General features: G+C 36.2%; 1 protein-coding gene across 1 annotated transcript in view; it reads left to right on the top strand.

Annotated features, from left to right (window-relative positions):
- The window catches only part of BTBD9 (BTB domain containing 9), a 141,138-nt gene that overhangs the window by 100,458 nt on the left and 16,005 nt on the right, over positions 1-24,675 (top strand). Inside the window, exons 9-10 of the mRNA XM_035320217.1 lie at positions 4,042-4,231; positions 13,712-13,819. Of these exons, the coding sequence (XP_035176108.1) occupies positions 4,042-4,231; positions 13,712-13,819 (298 nt within the window). The remainder of the gene's footprint in view (positions 1-4,041; positions 4,232-13,711; positions 13,820-24,675) is intronic.

Genomic DNA, 24,675 nt, shown 5'->3' with positions numbered 1-24,675 from the left:
CTGCTTTCTACAGGAAAGGGCAGACACATGGACACTTTAGTTACTGCTATTCTTTAATAAAGATCTGTTCATATGGTGCCAGTTACTTTTTTTTCCCCTTATTTGCAGTGCTGCAACAAAGGATGCTTACTTCTGAAGGCTTTTATGAAATGATTGCTATTTCTTAAAGTCTTCCTGAGACAAATTTCCATTAAAGATTTTGGTAGCCAGCCAATTGTTGCCAATTAAAAGTGAGCCCAATTCTAATGAATTCTATGCTTTTTGTGTGATTTTTGGAATTAAAAATCAGCCTTCTCTGCAGTTATTCTAATCCAAACAGACAGTTGCACACTGAGGAATAATAGTAGGATTTTCTTTTAAAATTGGTCAAAATTCTAACCTGCCCTCTCTTCCAAGTAGCAGACAAGGCTATGTAAACCTTTCAATTCCAGTGTAGTATCTGTGGCACACGTTAATGTTTATCTTTCAGCAGTTCTAATATCTGTGGCATAGCCTGGTGTTTACATTTTAGTAGTAGATAATAGTACTGACTAAATCAGATGATTGTCAGAATTTTGTGGATGTACTTATACCATGAGAACAGATAAGAAAAAAAGAAAAAAAAAATGTATCCAAGACCTTTCTTGAATCCTTAAAAATAATACTGCTAGAATTAAATATAATGCCAAGCAATTCATCTCTCCATACCTCAGCATAAGACCAGGAAACAAGTAAATAAGTTTTAATAACTGTTGTCTTGCTGCTATACTGTAGCCTCAATCATCTTTTCCTTTTGTTTGCTTACAGAATGCATATGCTTTGCTAACAAACATATTTTCTGTTCCATGAAAGTGAATTAGATTTGTCAAGAGTATGAACTGGGGGAGAGGAAGAATTTCCATATTTGTAATCTCCTCTTTTCTTTTTTTTCTAACAACATTACTGTTGGTTACTGTAATAGCTGGATAGCTGGTGGATTAAAAAAAAATAATAATAATCAAGAAACAAAGCAAAACAAAAACAAAAACGAATACTGTTGGTTTTGGCAGTACATTTTTGTAAACAAGTGACCCAAATTGTAGTAGAAATTCTAATGGGAAAAAGAAAGAGAACTAGAGGACTTTAAAATACAGCACAGATCAGAGTCCCCACCAGATGGTATTTTTAATAGATTTATCAAGCGGATATAAAAGAAGATGATAAACATTCAAAATAGGGAGTGGCAGACCCCCCTAGAGAGAAGAAACAGTATGGCACCTTCTGCATGTTTCAATTAGTTAGAATCACTTTCTAATTAACCATTGTAGTGAAAAGCACAGAATTGTATTATATGCACAGTAAGACAAATTCTGTGTGGTTGTTAAGGAATTTGACTAATCAGGATGACATCATCTTAGGAGTTCATGGATAAGTGCAGAAATTTAAATGTGAGAGAGCATGATGACGCTTAGAGGGCATGCAGGTACGATATTGGATGAACTGAGTAGTATTATGTTAAATTAATGCCTTAAATAGCTCAGAAGGTATCTGGAATGTGCCACAGAGCCTTAATATGATAATTGATTTTGTTATTTTATCTTTTACATATTTTTCAACCTAGATATTCATAGCTTCTGTTTCCTACAAAAAGCAGCACTAAATAGAATATGCTTTAATGCCTGTATAAAATGGATACTCAAAGTCCCCTTACTGCCAGGGAAGAGGGGAAGAAAAGAAAGCCTTATAGTGCTCTAAAGTGCTTATAGTTTGCATTGTTGGTCTTTGTTTTATTCAGATCATTCCTAGTGAAGACTACCTCATGTCTATTACTTTTCCCCCCTGTCTTGGTTTTAGCTAGGAGAGAGTTAATCTTCCTCCCAGTAGCTGGTAGAGTGTTATGTTTTGGATTTAGGATGAGACTAATGTTGATAACACACTGATGTTTTACTTGTTGCAGAGCAATGCTTACACTAAGCCAAGGACTTTTCAGCTTTTCTCTCTGTCCTGCCAGCGGGCAGGCTGGGGGTGCAGCAAGAGCTGGGAGGGGACAGACCCAGGACAGCTGACCCATACTGGCCAAAGGGGTATTCCATACCATCTGACATCATGCTAAACAATATATAGGGGTGGCTAGCCGGGATGGGGGGCCGGCTGCTTGGGGATAGACTGAGCATCGGTCAGCGGGTGGTGAGCAATTGTATTGTGCATCACTTGTTTTGTACATATTATTATTATTATTTTATTTTCCTGTCCTAATAAACTGTCCCTATCTCAACCCATAGATTTCATTTTTTTTTCTCGTTTCTCTCCCCCATCCCAGAGAGGGAGGGGGGAGGGTGAGCGAACGGCTGTGTGGTGTTTAGCTGCCAGCCAGGTTAAACCACAACACCCCCATAAGAATCTGGGAATTTCTGTATGTCTCTTTTTAGTAATACTGAATCAAGACATTTCTAAAATAATAATGTGGTACTTTCAGTAGTTTTTGATGAGCACACAATGATTATCTCAAATTTGATCGTGCAGTAGATTTTTAGGAAACTGTTGCTTTTCCATTACCTTGAATTATTACTTGACAATGAGCTTACACGTTTTCACGTTTTCCTTTTTTTTTTTTTTTTCTCAGCATTTCATGTTTGTTTAAGATTCTGCTCCTGACACCACTAGCACACTTAAAACAAAGAATCATATAATCATAGAATAATAAAATGGTTTGTGTTGGAAGGAACCTTAAACATCAGCTGGTTCCAACCCCCCTGCCCTGATCAGTGACACCTCCTGCCAAACCAGGTTGCCCAAAGCCCCATCCAGCCTGGCCTTGAACACCTCCAGGGATGGGGCATCCACAGCTTCTCCGGGTAACCTGTGCCTCACTGCCCTCAGAGTAAAGAATTTCTTTCTAATGTCTAATCTAAGTCTACCTCTTCTTTTAGTTTAAAACCGTTACTTCTTTTCCTTTCACTATACTCTCTGATAAAGAGCCTCTCCCCATCTTTCTTGTAGGCCCTCCTAAAGTATTGGAATCCTAAGCTCCTCATGGAAAATTAGCTCTTTTTTTTGGTGCTGGAGACTTGTGAAATTACCTCTGAGATTTCATATAGCTGTATTTCAGCCATTTTCAGATGTTGTAGTAGTTTAAATACATATTTTAGAGACAATCACTGTCTGTAATTAAATTAATCAGTTGGAAGTGGACTTAAAATGTTGCATAAATCCATTTTCATCTATACTATACATCTTTTTTTTTCTTGTGAAAATTACCATAGTGTTAGTTTTACATCTTACGTATTTCTATTTTTTTTTGTGCACTTCATGTTTTAGCTGGTATTGTTCTTGTTCTGATTTTATAATTTGTTTCATATGACATATTGTGAATTTGGAAATGTTGTCGAATTGATCATTGTCCTTCACATAATTTGGTAACATTTCTTCCTCTCCTTTTTTTTTATTGCGTTACCACACACAGATTAGTCATTCTTCATCAGAGGATGACATATGAAACCTTACCTTTTTTTTTTATATACAGCTTGTGCAGACAGAATTTTGTAATCAGTTAGTAAAAACTGTGTTTTCAATATTATGTACCCTACAAAATGGCTAAACAGGTAGCCCTGATATTTGCATGTCATAGAGAATATCATTTTGCAACCTTATTCATCTTAATTTCTTTGAGAGAGAGAGAAAGAAAGTGTGTGTGACGTACATGTTTGAAAAGTTGAGGAAGTTATCTAAAACTCATATTTTTTGAGAAAGTGCTGGACCTGAATAGGGTTCTTTTTGTGTCCATCAATCATGTTATTGAAAGGTAACATTCAAAAAGCTTGGGGAGTCTCTTCAAATTGCAGACAGAAGGTTCCATAGTTGGTTAAATATTCAGAGGAAAATAATACGTAATTCAAAAAATAAGTGTTGAAGTACTTGTAAAACAGAGCTTTGTAATTTATATTAAATAAGAGTTGTTTCCTTGTGTTGATCATACTTTCATCCTTTTTTTTTCAGTTGTTTGCCAGATATAAAGACCGTTATTATCTGAACTGTTTTCTGACTGTATTACTGTGTCTGTCTTCTTTGTGTTTTAATTTGCAGTTCCTGCTGAAAATGTTGCAACAATTGCAGATTGTGCCAGTGTCATTGAGGGTGTAAGTCGAAGTCGCAATGCCTTGTTGAATGGAGACACAAAAAACTATGATTGGGATTCTGGGTACACATGCCATCAGCTTGGGAGTGGAGCTATTGTAGTACAGCTAGCACAGCCCTACATGATTGGATCAATACGGTAAGGGGGTTTATTTTCCTGCAGACTAAGGACAACAATGAGACTTCTGCAGAGTACAGTTATTTTCTATAAAATATAGGACACTTGGAAATGATGGTAATTAGGGGACCAATTTATTAATTGTCCTTCAGCTTTTTTATTTCAGTATAATAGGCATGTTAAAAATTAAATGTATGAATTGTATGTCAAGATACAGCAGTGCAATTCCAGAAAATATTGCATTTCAGAAGCATAATAATAGTAATAGTCAAATTGTAATATTAAAGATGTATATTTATATTAGAACACAAATTCAATTGCAGCTTAACTCGTGATCACAGTAGGTGCAGTTCCTCATATTCATCTCGTTGTGAAAATAGAAGCATTTATTAAAGAAAGCCATCATCTCAAAGTCATCTAGGTTTCCTTTTCACTATACACTATTAGTATGAACTCGAACATAGAGTGCATAATAAAGGCACAGAACTTGAATATTGCTTTACAGTGTTGGATTAATGAAGGTATTTAGACCTGGATTGAAATTCATTGAGCCATTTCCCCAGTGAATGTGTGTGTGTGTATGTGTATGAGAAGACGAAGCATTTGGCTAGTGCAGAAGCTTCTTACACTCAATCTTTTTCAGTTTTATTTTCTTTTGTGCTTTGGAGATAGATTGGAGAGCAGAACTGTTCACAGGTGAAGAAAATATTCTTGCCAGCTTCAGATTCTGACTGTAAATGATATTGTTTCACCAAATCAGACATTCAGAACCTTGTCTTGATGTCTCTCTATTCTCTGTAAATCTAGAGTGTGTTGTCGGGAACTGAATTTGTATTCTCTGTGACAATGAAAAAAGAGAAAGGTTTCTGAAGTTAGCATGCCAGTGAGTGAATGTGGAAACTTCAGGTTAGGACCTAGCTAGCAACAGAGGCCCTATACATAAGCACATATTTCTAGAATCCATCTCTGTGCCTATTAGAGTTGCCTGTGAATTAACTGATTAGCAAGTGAGACCTGAAGTCAGTTTTGTAAGCCGCCAATTTTTGTTCTCCAACAATGAAAAAAGGAAGTCTGAAACTGTTCAGGCTGAAGGAGAGTATCAGTAAGGAGGTGTCAGGAAATGCCTGAGACTGTGTGGTTAATTTTCTTGGATCTTCTTCTCTATCAATTCACTGTATGTTTGCATGTCTAAAAAGTAGCCTTTTTGAAGCGACTTCAGGGAAAAAATAAATAAATAAATAAATAAAATGCAGACTTCCTATATCCCTGAATCATGTAAATTGAAGGAAATACATTGTTCCCTTCTTCCAAAGCTGTGGCTGTGTTTTTGCTTTAGCCTATGGCATTGTGATGGTTATAAAATTTTGAAGGTCAAGTTTAAAATCAGACTTCCAGACAAATCTCTGTCCATAACAAAAGTACTGATTTGTCTGTTTAGCAGCTACAGAAGCTATGCGTAATGGGAGTCCAGCATTGTTCTCACTATGTGAAACAAGTTGAATGAGAAGTATAGTTGGCAGCTTTCCACAGTGAATATTTAACACTTTGGGGTTTGGTATTTTTATTATTCAATTAAGTATTGCATCTCAAGTAGAAAACCAGGAAGACACAGTACTCAGATTTCTTAAAAGAGGTAATTGAAAATGTAATTACATCATCTTCATGCCACTTTGAGCTTAAATTTTTAGTAGTAGCAAAGGCTTGTCTATGGGAGGGAGTAAGAGAATAATATATTAACTAAACGTCCTGTTTTCAGTTCTTTGTCCCTCTGTCTCCATGTCTTACAATTTTCTGCTCTCAACTAATGAATCATACCATCTCTTCAAGTTAGCGTAATTAATTGACCTTCCTATATTAAATACTCTGCTAGCATTTATTCTTCTTTGAGCAGGAGGATTTTTTTTAATAAGGCTCGTTATTAAATAATGTATTAGGTGAACTAGAATTTTGGTTGCCAGGAAATAATAATTGTATAATTGGGAAGCGTGTAAAGCAAATTACAAAATAAACATTATTATTGCATATTTTAAAACAAATAGGCATTTAATGATGTATGTGATATTGCATTGTACAGATACGGGATCAGAATCTCATCTATCGTTGACATTTTTTCCTGCATGTATAGTACAAGCAAGATGAACAGCTTTCCTTAAAAAATGACAATAAGCGTCATCATCATCATCATCTAAGGGATCTGACAGAGGAGATGACCTGCATTCCCTAGAGACAGGAATGCTAGCACTGTGTCATCTTTTCCTTTTCACGTTCTGCCTAGAAGAATAAGTGTTTTGACTAACATCCGTGCCTATGTCAGATCATGGGCAGATGAGGGAAAGATGCCCCTTTGAGTGGGGAAAGGAGATTTCACCATGTAGCAGCTGCAGCTTTAGCAGGGGTCTAGAACATGTCCTGTACTCTGCAACGTGGAAGACAGTGACAATGATTTCTGTATTTAGCACCAGGAAATCTATGGCTGGTACAGAGATCAAATTACATATAAACACAGATCAAAGCAAAAAGTCTTAACATTTCATCTTAATGAAAGTGGTAGATTTTTATTTTTTTAACAGATCTTCCACAACTGCTTGAACTGTGTTCACTGCCTGTTTGCCTCTTGTGCTCACTTGAAAACTCCCTTGATTTCATTCATCTACCTAGGAGAAAAACATTTCCAGGAGCATTTTCTGTAGGCTAGTCACTGCAGAATGGCATGAGTTGCTCTGCCCCAAGAAACTGAGTCATTAGAACTCTGGGTTTGGATTCTACACGAATAATTAGAAATTAAAGTATACATCTTCTAAGTTTAGAGGCATGAATGTGCCATTGAATATATTTGTATCAGAGAGATTAAATATGAGCTTTTTTATTATTATTACTATTATTTTTTGGTAAAAAGAGGGGTAGTAGATACTTTTAGTCTATAGAAATCAGAATTCTGCTGGAGAGAGACTCAAAGTCAAAATATGTTCCCATGGCAACTAAATTCTGATTATGAAAAAAAAAAAAAAAGAAAAAAAAAAAGAACTATTGGTACTCAAATATACATTAGAAATGCACAAACAGCTAAATGGTCCTGGAGTATACCTTGTCTGCATGTTTTCTGCAAAATCTTATGAGTTTGCTTAGAATCTTTGAACCATTCAGGTTGGAAGGGACTTGAGAATGTGATCTTGTCCAGCCCCTTCATCAAAGCGGGTCATCTATGGCATAAAACCATTCTGCAGAAGACTACGCAGTCAGGTCTTGAAAACCTTCAAGGAAGAAGAATCCAAAACTTTTCTGGGTAGCTTGTTCCAATATTTAATCATCCTCACACAGTACACAGTTTTTCCTTTTCATGTGGTTCCTGTTTTGCCATGTTTCTAGGCCATCTGGAACTTCCTGTTTTAATTTATGGCTGTTGTCTTTATTTTTCCCTTGTGCACCTCAGTGAAGAGCCTGGCTCAGTCTTTTTGATAACATGCTCTCAGGTATTGAAAAGTGCTGCTAGGTACAAGCCAATTTCCTCAGCCTCTTTGCAGTGTGTGCTCCAACCTCCAGAGCATATTGATGGTCCTCTGCAGGACTTAGATTTATCAGTGTTGTGTTGGGGTCCGAAACTGGATATAATATACCAATTGGGACCTAATGAGTGCCAAGTAAAGGAGAATAATCCATTAATCCCTTTCCCAGAATGGACTCTGGAGGAACTCTTGCAACCAGCCTCCAGGAGGATGATGAACTGTTAACCTCTACATATTCAGCTAAACAATCTAGCCAGTTTTCATCCATTTTGTAGTCTTCACATTTAAACCGTAACATCCCAACTGGAATACAGGGATGCTGTGGGACACCGTGTTGAAACTTGTTAATACCAAATAGTTTTTCAGATATTTTTATATAAATTTGGAGCTCTTGGCTTCCACATCAGTTTACCCATAAATACTGAAACAATTGTAATAATAGTCAGTGCTCAATAATAAATTCTACTAGAAAAGACCTGAAAATAATTTTTAAATAGTTGTAACTATATAGGATCTTTAGCAAAAACATTTAGAGAAAACTTTAGAGAAAATTTAGAGAAAAATTTAGAGAAAATTTAGAGAAATATTTAGAGAAAACATATGAATTAAGAAGTTTATCGCTCCCACTTGGAAGAGCTTACAGGATCCTTGGATCTTGGATCTGTCAATAGACAGAGAAAATACATTACTTCACTAGCTGTTTTTTCCACGTTGTTGCATGTCTGGACAGAAAAACAAACAAACAAACAAACAAACAAAAACAAACAAACAAACAAAAAGAAACACCTTGCATTTTTCCTCTCTTCTTCCTCTCTGAAAATGTCCTTATCAACGACATAAAAAACTATTTTACTGGGCACAGAAAAACAGCAACTGGCATGTTTAACGTAATAAACATAATGTAAGTGCCTTTTATTTAACTTTTAAATGGTTAAAACCTTAATATTGAAAAGTCTTCCATATTCCAATAGCTCTAACTCTCTCTGCATTTATCTTGAATAGACAAGTAATACTATTTTACTGCAATCTAATACTATTATACTACAGTCTTTGGCTGATAACATTATAAGTTTATTTTTTCTGTGAATTCCAAAAAGGAAGTAAAGTCCTGAAAGATCAGGACTTGCTTTAGTAATATGTGGGAGACAATTCTTTGGTAGTATAGTGATTTCCAAGCTAAAGTAAACAAAAATGTTTTGCATCTCTGTAAAAACAGACTAGTCACTAATCCCTGTTTAATCTCTTTGAAGACTTCAGTATTAACATTGATACATTGGGGTCAACTCTTCTGTTTTTCATATTCAGAGTAATTCTTAAATTAACAAAGTCTTTAACTTAAATTCTTAAATTAACAGATTATATCAGACAGCTTTAATGTGTTTTCTCTTTGCTTATGGCATCATTCTGTACATCTCTTATGCTTTCTAATTTTCCATACCACTTCTGCTTATGAAGTTTCTCGGTCTTTCCTCCTCATTTTCTACCCTTGCCTGAACTGAGAGTGAATTCATGACTAAGAATACAGCATCATATAAGATCATATAAGCATATAGGAAATATGCACAATTTTGACTTCTTTGCAGGATCCTGAAGAAAAAAGATTGACTTTCTGCAAGATAATTACTGCACTATATATAACTGCAGAAACTGAACAGGGATTATAGACAACCAGACACAAAAATGCAATGAATTTTTTTTTAAAATACTCATTCTGTGGGCTTTTTTTCTTTTTTCCCTATCTTTCAACAAATATAGTTACCTCATACTTTAATTTCCTACAGTCTTTTGGATTTCTGTAAGTATGCATATAGTTTCTGAACATAGTATTATAAAATATTTATACTGTATGTGGTACTGACTTCATAGTGTTCAAGAACTGGGTATCATCCTGTAAGGTTCACAACTGTTATTGTTTGGTATTCTACTAACACCTTTTGTTTATATAGTTATATAGTAGTCTGAACTAAGCAGTGACAATCTTTTTCAGAGTTCTGGCCATAAAACGCAAACAGAGACAGCACAGAATGCTTGTGGAAGTGCAGAACCATCAATCACAGGGAAACACATGGCATTTAGGGAAATGCTGCTGGGAAAGTACTACAGCCACTTTTGGTGTAACAGGCAATATAGTCAGTTTCCCACACCTCTAACATGAAGTTTTATTTCTATTTGAAAAGCTCTTATTTTATAAAATTAGGTGTTTTCAGCATGTGATGTAAATAACAGTATCATATTAAATGATTAACAGGCTTACACTTTAGATACCCAAAGAAGTGGCATATCAGAAATATACTTAAATCTCATGATCTTGCAGGAGTGATCTGGATAAAACTTGTTCAGCTTTTCTTTCTCCATCTAGAGCTAGATTTACGAACAAGAGCTAATTTAGCTTTTTATCCTACTATCGAAAGTCTTAGGAACGTGGACAATTATGTTTTAAATAGATTAATTTCCAATGCGTATAGTTTTGACTTTTTCACTGAAATATTCTCTTTCCAGTGATTTAATATCCATCACAGCATGACAAAGTTTTTCTACAAAAGTTTAGCCTGGGAGTTTGCTTGGAATGTGTTTGAAAGCTTATTGTACCTGGCATTGGCATAAAAAGTGGTCCTTATGCCCAGTGTGCACTGGTGAATATTCGTGAAATCACCTGAAGGTTTTTTGCTACTTACCCAGAAAGGCATTTCATGCAGAATAAATTTGAAATAGGTTCTGTAGCAAGTCTCCTTCCATTCTCTCTCTTATGAAAGATACTGAAGTAAGATAAGTAAGAACTTTTTCTGTCTTTCATGAATCCCAAAGCAACAAAAATGTACATTTAACGTTTATCACTTAGGGAGAGATTCTTCTAACTTTAATTGACTCATTGTTTGTTTTGTAATAATCCCAAGCCATATGCTTTTTCAAGCTATTTAACTTGAGCTAGGTTGTTTTGGCAGAGAGCAATTAAATGTGTCCTTAAAAGGAATGCATATTATACATATGTCCTGTTAGCCTTTTGCTCTAAAGCCAAGCCAGTTGTGTTTTAATTACAGTATTGTTAATTGTAATTACAGTCACTAGTGGGCTTATGATATTCAAACTCCTGATCATAGCTTTGAAAACCTGGTTCAAAGAAACAGGACTGAGGCCCCATGATGAAAAGGATCCTATTAAAAACCATAATTAGCTACATTTTAACAACTGCTTTTTTTAAAAGAAAACAAGTTTACATATGTTTCGCTCTTCCCTTTTCTTATCATTGGGAAGGCTTAGTCTAAACATGGATATTAAGTCAGGATCTATTGATTATTCGTATTTACCAAATCCAGGATTTTAATCCCTAAACTTTTTTTTTTACTTTTTTTTTTTTTTTTTAAACCCAGAAAATGTGTTTCATTCAGTCTCTTCAGTATTTGAACATCTTCAAGATGTAGAAAACAGAATGCGGAAGATCTCATGAAACAGAGGGTTTGGGTTTTTGTTGTTCTTAAACCAAGTCTTATATGATGCTGTAGGCAACTATTTTTATTTTTCACTATGTCAGCTCTGAATTTTTAATTTGCAAATACAGTATTCATATGTACTAAAAGACTTCTGTTAAGTGTTTTATTTTAGCTTCCTAAAGCTATTTTTTGATAGCTTATTATTTTCCATAATATTAATGTGCTGGGCTTAGTTGAGAGCATCTAGGGAGTTTATTCTAAATCTGCTTGACCTGTAGACCCAATTCCACTTCAAATGCTGGGATTCCAAAGTGGGAAACAGAGTTAAACCAGATTGCTTTGAACAGAAGATAGTAACACTTTTCTCTCTCTCTCTCTCTCTTTTTAATTCCAAAGACAGTCCAGCTTCTGCTTTGGACAGCATTTCTGTATAAGAGAAAGGATTCTATGTTCAGCAAATGGCGAGGTCTTTTTCCCCCTCTAGCAATCTTGTTTTTCAGTGTTAAAAGTGAGCAGTATTGTTTGCAGTTACATTTTTCCCAGCAGAAGAAGCAGCTGAAAGCAAGAAAGATTTTCTCAACTAGAAGAAGGGAATTCATAATATAAAACTTGAGCACTGTACTGAAAGATGATTAAAGAGAGACAGCTTGAAGCTCTCTGCCTGGGAAAGTTTGTTGTGTGGCACAATTTCCTTTTCTTTTCAAACGTCTCAGCTATTTGCATTATTGAATCCTTATCTATTACACTTCGAAAAGTGTGGATCTGCAGTAGCACTTCCTCACAACTGAAGAACAAACTCAGATTAGGTGTATCACCCGGCTTTCACAGTTTTCTAGTTGTGTGTTGCTGTAATTACTATGATTCAGGTCATCCGTGCAGTTGTAGCTGTTTTGGATGGTTAGCTGCTCTTTGTTTATTGGTCTACAAATTCAGTGTAGACATGAAGTCATGTTCTTTGACATCTGTGACAAACTGTTGGATTTTAGCAACCCTAGTAAGTGTTAGCTAACTTTGAAGACGAGAATCTGAGGATCAAGAGGTGACAACTGATTGTCAGTTGTTTAGAACATTGCAGTATTGTGGTATTTGTTTTCCATATGTGTATCGAGTAAGAGTTCAGAGAATAGGAGTTTTAACAGTAATAAAATCAGCAAAATTTAATTTTCTTTAGCGGACATCATGTGGATTGTTCTCTTTAACATATTGCAATCTGAAAACTTTGGGTAGGTTGAAGAGAAAACATTATTTTAGAAAATGGTATTGCCACCAGTCACCTCTAACTAAAATAGAAAATATTTTTGAAATTTTGTATGAAAACAGCAATTACTTGTTCTCAGTTGTACCCTGCTAACCAATGGAACGAAGCCAGCTAATGTACTTACGTAAAATGAAGACAAAAATTCATCTAATAATCAAAATGTGAATGTTTAACTGCTTCTAAAGAAGAAATTGCAGAAGTGTCTACCTTTGTTTTGGCCAGCCAGTTGCCCCTTTAGAGCATGTAAATACCCTCTTGTCATTTGTGGATGCTTCATTCAAGGGAAGAAAAAAAAAGGATGAAAAAAGGATGCTACATACTGGTTCCCAAATATGCTGGAAAGAATTTATACTAGAATTTGTACTATTGCACACATCTTGATCCTGTCCCATTGACAGGGGAGGAGAGGAAGGGCAAGGTTCTTAGCTTTGCTTTAATTAATATCATGAAAAACGAAATGAAGAAATGATGCTTGGTGTTTCAAACATCTGTTACAAGAGGGATCTAATCCCCATATAAAAAGAAGGAGTAGAAAAGATACAACATTTGCCAGATGTGGTTTTTGAAAATGATGTACTCAGGCAAAATCACAACCCTGTTGCTTTAGATCTTCCTCTCTGTGAGATAAGGATGTAACTTGAAGCCTATGTGTGCTATGAAGCCTGTGTGCTATGCCTTTTAGCACACTTCCTGACTATACGAGTATTTGCGAAGATGCATGTGGAATGGATCCTTGAGACCTCTATTTTCTTCCTCTTCTTTTGTTAGTTCTTTTGGAATTTGGTCAAAAATTCGGTGCATTCTCCCTCATGTCATGATGAGACTGAGAATTCCACTTTTCTTACTTGCCTTTTATTTTTTAAAACTGTTTGCTGTTTTTACCAAAAAAAAAAGAATACAGTTAAGAACACAGTGTAAACTTTTTAGTCACCAGAATCTCTTTATCTTTCCCCTTTTAAATTGACCTTTCAAAACATCTTTGATGCAGGTTTAAAGCAGGCCATGCTATATGCCAAATAGACTAGTTCATTCATTGACTTTCAAATACATTAAAAGTAATGGGATGAATGTCATAGAATAATGTTATTAACATGGTTATTGTAACTTTAGCTACTGGCCTTAGGATAAAGAAAATAAAGGTTCTTAAGTTTGAGATGATAGAAACAGTAAGGACTCTCCTGGATGTTGGCGACACCTTCCAGAAAAAACAGGTGATTTTAGAAAGGATTTAAGAGGTGGAAATACAGGACTAGAAAATGTAAGCATCTTGGTTTACTGTTTATTTATCACTCAACTGCTTCTTTATGCTTAGGTTGCTACTTTGGGACTGTGATGATCGGAGTTACAGCTACTACATTGAGGTTTCAACAAATCAGCAGCAATGGACTATGGTGGCTGATCGCACAAAAATTTCCTGCAAGTGAGTGTAATTTTTTTCCTCTTATTTGCACAAAGATGGAACTAGAAAACATTTTTTTTTTCCTTTTGTTTGGTATTTAAATAGATGACTTTTTTGATCATGAAAAGAACGATCGTTGCATAACCTATAGATTATGAATTCTAGGCCATTCTAGGTACAACTTCAGGAAGTTGTAGGTTCTCATCTGGCTAAATATTTAGACTTTCAAACCAGGATCAAGTTGTGAAGAGCCAGACAAGTATTATGTTTTCCAGTTTGATTATTCATTCTCAGAAACAGCCTGACATCCATACATTTGGTTTTGTGAGCACTGGGAGTTAAACATTTGTCCAAAGTTCACATTTATGGTAACTCTGGTGTTAAATCACCCTTTGTTGAGTAGTGTGGTAGGGGAGGGAAGAGAGCTTGGGTAAAGGATTTTCTTTACCAAATGTATTCCACCCCTACCAAAGCACATAGAAGCATGATAAAGAGAGTTGAAAGGGATGTAGAAAGTGAGGGTTGGGACAAAACCATCACAGATCAACCACTGAACTCGGTTACCTAGCTTGACCTTGTCTCAGTGATGACCATATGGTCAGTGCATATAGGACAGGTACTCTGCTTTTGAACAGGACCCTTCCATGGAGGGAGGGGGAGGGGGGGCAAAGCTTCTTAAAAAGATCAAAGGAAAGGAAAATAAATGTTTCATTTTTATTTTATACTTCCATCTTAAGAATTCAGGTATGAATACTCTCCGCATATTTACTCTCTTTCAGCTTTTCTGTAATTATGGAGTCTACTGATAAAACCTGTTGTTCTAATGGGGAGGAATAATTCAGTGTTGATAGCAAACTGAAACAATTTGATAGTTCTAATTCCAACTGGGACTGAAAAGATAGGCTGCAAATTTATACGTTACATACACAGAAGCTAGGCATGCTCAGCAATCAGTGAGTGTTGGTTGATAGGATATAATCTCCTAGCTGATCCTCAGGGAAGCTCAGACTTATAAAAATCTTACTTCTCTCCTTCTTTATCCCCAGTCAATTTTCCATATGACATTCTTTATTCTGTGGGACAAAACTGAAGTTATCAGCTGTGTGGCGACAGCTGCCACCCATCCTGTATTAGTGCCAAGTGGTTGAGTTATTCAGTCCTTTTCTAGCAACACTGCTGATACACGTTTCCTAAAGCTTCTGTTCTATCTCTTAATGGATAATGCAATTCAAAGATGCATTTGCAATGCAATCTATATATGCGGGTGAAGGAGAACTTGACACATTCTTTCACTGTCTGTAAAAGATGGGGTATTGGGTTATTGATGAGCAGAAATCCTGGGTTCTGCTTTCAGTTCTGGAGAAAGTGTAAAGGATATGTATTCGTTTTCAAAGTATCTCAATGCAATGGAAAAAAAAAAAATTTTTTTCTTTTTTGTCTGTCCCAGCAGTGGGAGCAGAGAGTCAAAATGTTTTGCACTTCATCCTTGTACATTTTGATACTAATAGCCTAGACCAGCCAAAAGGAACATTTGGTTAAGTATGCACAGTGCAGCTGGAATTGCAAGTTGATTGCCCAGTTTAAGTATCTGTTCACCATGTTCAAACCAAGGTTTTTTGAAACCCTTAACCTTGGACAAATATAGGTGCATTCCTGAACTGAAGGTAGCTGTTGCCTCATGGTATACTCTTCAAGTTATTGACTCAAAACGTAAGTGCTCTGGCAGTTCTCAAAGCAGTAGCTACAGGAACTGTTTTCATGTGAATTAGAGAATTATACTTTCCCTAACTTCTTTCTCTGACAGACATGCATCCAGCTTCCAAAATGACAGTCTTAAATCTAAAGTCTACTGATTTATAGTGTTGTAACACTGTCTCTATCTGTTCTCAACAAATAAAGACCCTGTCCTAAAGCTTACAATTACAAAAGCTCAGTGAACTCCAGAACAATTCAGTTAAGCAAGGACTAGAACATTGTAAAGAAAAGGATCAATTTGAAAAATCTTTCATGAATCTTTTTGCATCTGAAAAATGTTTTTTTTTAAAAATGTTATCCCCTGTAACTACATTTAAATACCATATCACCTGTAAATGCAATAAGTTAAAAGATTTCTGTACTGCACTCCAGCCCCATCCCTCAATTTTCAGGTGATTTCTTTGCATTTGAGAGTAGTTTTTTATATCCAATTGAAATCTTTTGTACTTTATGATCAGCAAATCACATTTTTACAGCCACCTCACCAAAGAAAACTGTTTAAATATATTATTTTTTTCTCAAGTATGATTTTCAAAAACGTTGAAGTGACTTCAGCTCAAAAATTACTTTGATTGTAATAGCAGATTGCTACATCTAAATAGTACATATGTATATATACATATATACACATACATAAAATGTTTATATATTTATACATTATGTATTCATATGCATTAAACAAAAAGCTATATAAATAGTACTACAGAAATGGGAAAGGCTACAAAAATTAGGAGTTTTTTTTTGTTAAGTACAGAGAATCATAATTCCTTACAGTTAGAGCTGGACCACTTTTATTTTATTAAAAAACAGCAGTACTATGGGCAAAAAAAAGCTACATTTTTTGGTGTTCAACAGTGGTTGAATGTAGAGTGGAAGAGACATCATCGTTCAGTGACTCAATGCACTGAATGAAGCCCCTCACTTAAAACTTGTAGGGAAAGGTTTCAGTATGGTGAAGGAGACATCTTAATAAAGAAGAGAAAATTGAACCAGACACTTCTGATTTTCCATTTTCTTTACTTAAGAAATAAATAAAGAAATGTGTGGATTTATTTCTACTAGAAAAACAAACAAGTTATTTTAGCTTTACAGAGGAGATGAGAGCTGGATTTTAACCAACATTAACAGATGCTGCATTAAGGCAGAAATGGTGCAATTTGTCTGGTTTACCATTATAGGGTAATGGTCAAAATACTCCTGTTAGATACAAGAGATTTTTTTTTCTCTAGTACTGAGATTTTAGTTTCTTACTTAAGCCACTTTATCTAATGTGTTCTGAATTGAGTTCGAAGTATTTTGTGGACTTCTGTGCAGGCATCTCACCTCCCACAGGGCTTTTAACTTTTCAGTTACAGTTAACAGTTCATTCTGTCTCTGTCCTTCCCCTTACCATGAATACATTGGTGTATTATGCAAACAGCACAGCTCCAAAAGAGAGAAATTTGCCTCAGAATGCCTTTTAGTCAAGCAATTCAAGCACTCCCCAAGGATAAGCAAGAACCATGTTTGTGCATTGTGCCTGACTCATCCTAGGGTTTAGGGAACCAGTTAAGGATTCTCACATTTAGCAACTTGCCATAACCAGACTACAGCATAATAGGACAGAAGCAACAACACCCTTGTCTCTTCAGTCTCCATATTTTTATGAATGCAACAACCCTCTCTCTCTCCTTCAGAGTTTGCAACTATTTTTTCCCTCATCTGAATCCTGATTTTTTTGATGAATGCTAGGCATCATAGCACTCAAAAATATGAACTCTAATCACTTAGGTTTATGCATATCTTTGTTAAAAATAAATAAATAAATGTAAGTATGTCCCTGGGATTATGACTGCCTGTTTGACTACAGGTACCTCACAGAGCAACTGTCAACTGAGAATCTGTTATTAAATATTATTATACTTGTATTTGTGTGAGGCTGAAATATGAATTATTTGAAAAAGTATACTCCAGATTACCTCTTTTTCTTTTAAAATCTTTAGATATGTGGATGAATTCTAGGTGGTTGATGATATCTTGAAATCTTGGGCTTGCACTTCCTGGCATCAGGTCTGTGGTAAATATCCTGCAGTAAACTCTAGAAAAATAACTTGTTTGTTTTTCTGTGCAGAATATGCAGCAGTAGCAAAGGAAAATGGATGGAGTTAAAACTCAAGAGAATTTCACAGGGGCCCATATTCAAAGAGACAGAATACTTGCAATGAGAAAATTTACTTGCTAGTAGTATTCTCTATTCTCTATTCTCTTTTTCTGTCTTCAAAGACATGGATAAGAGCTGTTTGCTTTGCTCTTTGCTGCCTGGCTTTCTGTCTGCATACTCTTTCAGTGGAGTTACAGTCCTTTGCTTAAGTTATTAGTGTGCTGCCTTGCAAGTGTTCTGTGGTCACCAGATCATTTTGCCGCATCTCTTGCACACAGGATAGAGTGACCCATAAAGGCAGCAAACAGAAACCTCAACAGACATCTCTGATGATTTGTAAGTGGAAAACACAACAATGAGAAAGAAAATTACATCAAACTCTGCTTAAATAGCACATATAGATTTTGGCAGTCTACTGAAGTACGAAGTTTCCCTTTAAACTCTCGGTGTGCTACTTTGGATTGTTCTAATAATATTTTTAATATAGTAGTTTGTGTAAATTAATAATTCAGTGCTCAAAGACAGAACCTGCCAGACTACTCCTAACCTCCTCATCTCTCACAGCCTTTTAAAAAGGCTGAAGACAAACTGGATGTCTGTTATCTTCACAGGGAAAGCTTCCTTACCTCCCCTAAGTGAGAGCCAATTAATGCATACTGGTTGTTGTCTAATTGCCAATTTTTAAATGCCCTATGTAGGCATTTTTTTCTTTTCCACAATAAACTGTTTTTCTCTACGCAGTATCACAGTAATGAAAAACAGCCATGTTTTGTTCTATTTTTTAAGCATTTATGGTAAGTCGGTTTGAGCATGTTAGTGTTGAAAAATAGTCATGCACTTGTTAGAAAAATTTGCTGACAAAAAGGCTGAAAGTCAAATGAAAAACAAGATACCAAAGGCCAGTAAGAGTCAGACCTCAGAGTTAATGACTCTTTTGATAAAATAAGTTCTATAAAGACAAATATGAAACAGGCTATCATGAAGGTTATCAACGGAGTATCATTTTTAAAGTCCTCTTGTACAGTTACTGTGAAATGGATCTAATCCATGATAGCAGAGGTATAATGTGCAGTTTCCCAGTAGGAAAAAAAAAAAAAAAAAAAAAGAATTGAATACTCTGATAGAATTTGGGAGACAATAAATTTTGTTTATTTACGAGCAGTTCTAGGGCAATTGGTATCAACTGTCTATATGGCTGTCTAGGGACAGATTTATAATTTTCCTGGTGAAGGGCATGGCTTCATTTTCAAACGGTTTACAATACTAGTGGGGTTCTGCTGGACTCCATTTTAGGGCCAGTCCTCATTAATGTTTTCATAAATGACTTGGTCGCAGGGCTTGAAGCTATACTAGGTTTGTGGATGACACTGAATTGGGAGGGGCTGTTGACCCCCTTGAGGATAGAGAGGCCTTGCAGAGAGATCTTGACAAATTAAAGGGCTGGGCAATCTCCAGCTGCATGAAGTTTAACAAGAGCAAGTGCCTGATTCTGCACCAGGGACCCTGGATAAATGTAAACAGGGGATATGAGGCTGGAGAACAGCCTTGTGGAAAGTGACATGGAGGTTTTAGTAGACAGCAAGCTGAATATGTGTCCTGGCAGCCAACAGGGCCAAGCATGTCCTAGGGTGCATTGAGCACAGCATTGCCAGCTGGTCAGGGGAAGTGGTTGTCCCGCTCTGTGCTGGTGCAGCCTCACTGCATGCAGTTAGGGATGCCACAATCTAAGGACATAAAACTATTAGTGAGCATCCAAAGGAGGGCTGCAAGGATGAAGGGTCTGGAGGGGAAGATGCATGAGGACTGGCTGAGGTCCCTTGGTTTGTTCAGCCGAGAGCAGAGCAGGCTGAGGGGAGGCCTCATGGCGGCCTGCAGCTCCCTCACGAGGGGAGCGGAGGGGCAGGCGCTGAGCTCTGCTCTCTGGGGACAGCGACAGGACCCGAGGGAACGGCATGGAGCTGGGACCGGGGAGGGTCAGGCTGGGGGTTAGGGAAAGGTTCTGCACCCAGAGGGTGGTCGGGTACTGGGACAAGCTCCCCAAGAAAGTGGTCATGGCACCAAGCCTGCCGAAGTTCAAGAATCACTTGGGCAACGCTCTCAGACACATGGTCTGATTTTTTGGGTGGTCCTGAGTGGAGCCAGGAGCTGGACTTGATGATCCTTGTGGGTCCATTCCAACTCATAGTATTTTGTGAATCTGTGGTTCTATATTGCATTATATCAACTTTTATTTCTGCTGGACTCATGTTTATTATGCAAAGTATACTGCTGTTATGATAGATGTTTAATAACTTCCAAACTTAATTTCTTATTTCCACTACTTATTATCTTATTATGTAATAGGTATTTCAATTCCTAAATTCCGAGCTCAGTTCCTCTCAATTTTTTTATAGTTTGTCTGGATGTAATTAGTACTTTCTTGTGAAAAGTCCTTTGGGATGTGGATGCAAGTTTTATTTGTGGATGCAAATTTTATTTTTCTTTAACTGATCCTGTTAATTTTTCAAAAACAATTTTCAACCTTGAGGTTTATTGCTCTTGTCCAGTGTTGTAAATTTTTGTTCTATGATGTCCTATGTACCTTTTGAGTTTTCAGACACTGCTTATTTCCTTTGATTGCAAGTTGCAGGTAAAGAACGCTCTAGAGAGATCCATGTATGGATCTCTCATACATGTACATGTATGGATGTACTCATACATGTAGCTCCTCATGCTTTGCCACAAACATAGAAGTTTTTTCCTCTCGTCCCCCTCTGTGATCCCATCTGCAGAATTCACTCACATCTACTTTCCTCCATCGCTTTCTCCTTAACCACTTTCATCTGACCATCTTCTCTCATAACAAAATCTCTTGAACACTTCTTAGCTGTTTTGCCTTTCCAACTGTCCATATGCTAACATTGTTTTTTCTGTGGTTTCCAATTTGTCTCGCATGCATCTATTATCCTGTCATACCTAGAATGAGAAAATAACATTTTTGTTGAATTTTTGTCTAATCCTTAGTTCTGTTTCATGCCTGAGCTCCCAAGTGGCAGAGTGGAACAGGATAAAAAGAGCTGTTCTTGTACCTGTTACATCAAGCAGTGTATTTAAACCACAGTTCATCCTATTGTACGTGGAGTTAATTTCACAGAAAAAATGTTCTTGTACCTCCTGTCAAACAGAGTGTATTTTGACCATGGTTCATCCCATTTTACATGAAGCTTAATTTCACAGCAACTCTGTGAAATCTGAATGTCTTCTCTGAGTCCAGGTCTTGGTGCAGCCACATTCATACAATACAAAGATAAAATATAGTTAAGCAAGATGTCTGGGAAATTGCTACATAGTTAAGCTCAATTTCAAGTCTCACTTCAGAAAAATAAACTGAGGGTTCTCATTAATCTGCTCATTATGCTGCTAGTAATGCCTACTGAAGCAAGTCAGACAGATATAAAGGGTCATTTTGTGTAATTATTGAGCTTAAAAGCCCTGAACGATTGAGGCACTGAAGTACGTATTTTACCTTGTGTTTATATGCTCGTATTTTGAAAGATTCTCATAAAGCAAAAGAAGAAAGAAGCTGCAGCTTCACAGACCTGCATTATTGAGCACAAAGATTTCACAGCCACAAACCAGAGTTGTATACTATTTCAGAACATTAGGAGGCTCTTAGAAGCATGAAAATTCTGCATCTAGTATTTAATTTGCTGGCTTTTATTTTAGCTGAGTCTAGTTTGATTTTAAAAGGCCTGGTTTCTTTTAAGTTCTTTCTTAACATTGATTTAGGATCACAAGGTTTTCAAATTGCTGATGTATTACGTTTTTTTCTACTTTTACTTTCTGTTCATTGTTGCTTTTCAGGCCCAGATATGCTTGGATTTTTTGAACAAGTCTTGGAAAGAGCAATAAGGAGTTGCAGACTGCAGTGCATGTCTCCTCTGAATGCTTTACCATACTGCAGCTCTTCATGCACGATATGCATTGAAGCTTGTATAGCTCTTTTTTGCTTTGCTCTGCTTTGCCATGTGACTGCCATGTTCTCAGGATGTTAATGTGAGGATGGTGGAGAAAACATCAGAGTAACACTGACATCAATTCGGATGTTAGCTCGGTTCTGCCTCAGAGGAAACAAGCAATAACCAATAATACTTGTAGTATCAGTAACTGCTTCTTTTAGGTGTTTTTCTCCCATGCAATCAAAGCCTTGTGTGTCTTTGGAGACCTCTAAAAATTGTCAAGCTAATGATATAAATAGATGTGTGTTTTAATATTTCATAATATATCTTCTAGAAAAATATACATTTTGATGATGGGAGAAAATGGAAACTTGAAATAATTATTATCCCAAAGTGTGTCATGGATGTACACAAAAGGCTTTATAAAAGGAAACTCTATGGAGAGCCAAGCTGTGCTGACCGAGCTAAATTACGTTTGTTCTTTTCTGGGTTAGAGGGACTAAGCACAGAGAAGATTTTTAAACCCTTAGCCGACAACAGTGGAATCCCAGGGAGTATTCCAAACCCCTAGTGTTCACTAGAAATAGGCAACCTGATTCGTATGTTACTGAATTACTTCTCACTTTAACTGTTTTGTTTTTTAATATTTCAAACAATCTGATAAATCCTGAAGAAAGGAATAGGCCTTACTCCTCCACGAGTGCTTAATTGACTTATGAGTATGATATTCTGTTAATCATGCTTTACAGTAAGTGCTGGTTTTCTACTTCTCTTTGATAAATAAAAGGAAGTTTACATTGACTTTCATAGGAAGAAATTGAGTTAAAATGCATGTATTAGCACTTTTTTGTTTTGAATGTTTTTTTTCAAATAAAATGTTTTTGTAAAATATCTAATGTATAATCTCCCAGATAGTCTCACATTTAAAATAGAAATCTAATTATTTTTATTCATTGGTATTAAATAGCAATAATTATTTATTACACTGAAGTTTCAATAGAAGTTAAACTTTTCTTTCTGATTCTTGCCAGATAGCTTTCTAATGCTTTTGTTATAGAAGAGCAAACTTTTAAGTTATTCTTACTATAAGAGATTACATTTTAAGTATAAGCTAGTTCTCACTCTTTACAGTTAACCACTGCTTTACTGCAAGGGCTGGATATAGGAGAGTTTTTCAGTAAGTGTATTTTCATTCTTCTTTGAAGGATGAAAGCACTTAGGGAAGGGAGTGCTTCCCAAGAGAAGGGAGAGGGAGACTGCCTTAATTGTTTTATGAACCCCAGATATGCCTCTCATATTCAGACATTCCTTCTCTCTCCTTTTCCTGATTCTCTTACTTCCTGGGCTCCTGTTTATAAAGCATAGTGTCTTTGGTTTAGCCACTTAGGGATTTGTTTTCTGTGTTATGAATGAGATTAGATCTGTCTGGTTTCTGGCTGCTGTTCTCATTCTCATATATTCTGCACTAGCCATCCTTTCATTTATATGTTCATCTTTGTGACTACTTATCCCTGTTGAATTTGAGCAAGGCCAGCTGCTGCCAGAGTTGCTGATTTTTGTGCTGCTATCTAAATGGTCATGGTGCTTTCATCACAAGCTGTTGTGCTGTCATTTATTTATAAGCATGGCCTTCCTGTAGATTCCTTGCCTCCCGTTTTGATGCCTGTGAGTTTTAATCCAACATACAGTTCCAGATGATTTCTCAAATGTGCAGAAATTGATGACATTTAAATTAGAATTTACCAGTGCACAGTCATGGGTTGGATAATGCAATTTCGCCTTCTGTTCTGACACAGCAGCTTTTCAAACTGACTGTCTACTGAGCAATGGTTGAAAGACTCTGATGCACACCAGTCTGAGTTTTTGTTTGAGCAAGCAGTTTCTAGAGCTTTTCAGTAGGACTTTTTATTGTAGTTTCTTCAAAGATTATATTAATTTACTTTACACTTTCAATTACTGTACATTGCACTTCAATATTTTATGATAAATCTCTCGTTCTGAGACATCAACCATCTCATAGGCTTTTTGTTGCATGTTTCACATGCATTGGGTAAATTCAAATATGCTTCAATTTCAAAGTCTTTCTCAGTCTTTCTCAGTGGGATATGACACCAAGCATCTGAGATTGTTTACTGCTTATTGTTCGGATAGATATATACAAAAGCTAAAATTCAAAACAGACTTGTGTTTTCCTGAACCCAGGGAACAGACCATAGAAGTATTCAGACTTATTGGTTCTGAACTGATAAAACACGTGAATAAATAGCATAAATGATCAATAGCAAATGAGTGTGTTAATGAATTTATTTCAGTTGGTGTTAACAACCAGTGGGGAATTCAGTTACTGTGTAGCCTGATTCTGTGTATTTATCATATTCAGTGAATAGTTGTTGCAGAGTTAGTACTTAGATTTTAAACAGTGTGAATATTGTCACCTTCAGAAAAGTAACTTCTCTATGCAGAGAAGTACTAGATTAAACTATGAGTATTAGATTAAATATGAGCAAGGGGAAGATTTTTTCAGAGGAAGTGAAGGTTCTTACCACTACTGACATCACTTTCCCCATGCCTTTAAAAATATATATATATATATTTTCCTTTAAAGTACAGATTTAATCTCCTCCCTCCAACCTACCTAATTCACTAGAAAAGGAAGAAGACATCTTTCATCTTTATTCCTTATAGCTCAGTGAATGTTCAGCTATTTGGCATGTGTACTCTGGAGTGCAGTCTGTATTGGGTGGGTTGTTGTCCTGGGCAATTTGAGAGTTGGCTTAAAGTTCCTGCTTGGGAGCAAATGAAATTTGACCTTCCCTCTTCTTGTGCTCCAAGTCAAGAGCCCTCATCCCAGTCTACAGCAGTAGGGAAAGCGCTCCTCCCCTTCCATTTTGAAATGTCTTTATTCTCAACTTTCCTTCTATTCTGCATTTACTTGAGTGTGGTACCATGCCTGTTTTCAACATCTGCCACCAAAACAGCTAATTACCAGTGTTAATGAATTAGGATTTGCAGAACCAATACTAAGTTCACAAAGATGATTTGTA

The sequence above is a fragment of the Oxyura jamaicensis genome, chromosome 3 (genome assembly GCF_011077185.1).
Source record: "Oxyura jamaicensis isolate SHBP4307 breed ruddy duck chromosome 3, BPBGC_Ojam_1.0, whole genome shotgun sequence".
Lineage (NCBI taxonomy): Eukaryota > Metazoa > Chordata > Aves > Anseriformes > Anatidae > Oxyura > Oxyura jamaicensis.
Note: the sequence above shows the minus strand (reverse complement) of the source record. Positions and strands in the feature narration are given on the sequence as shown.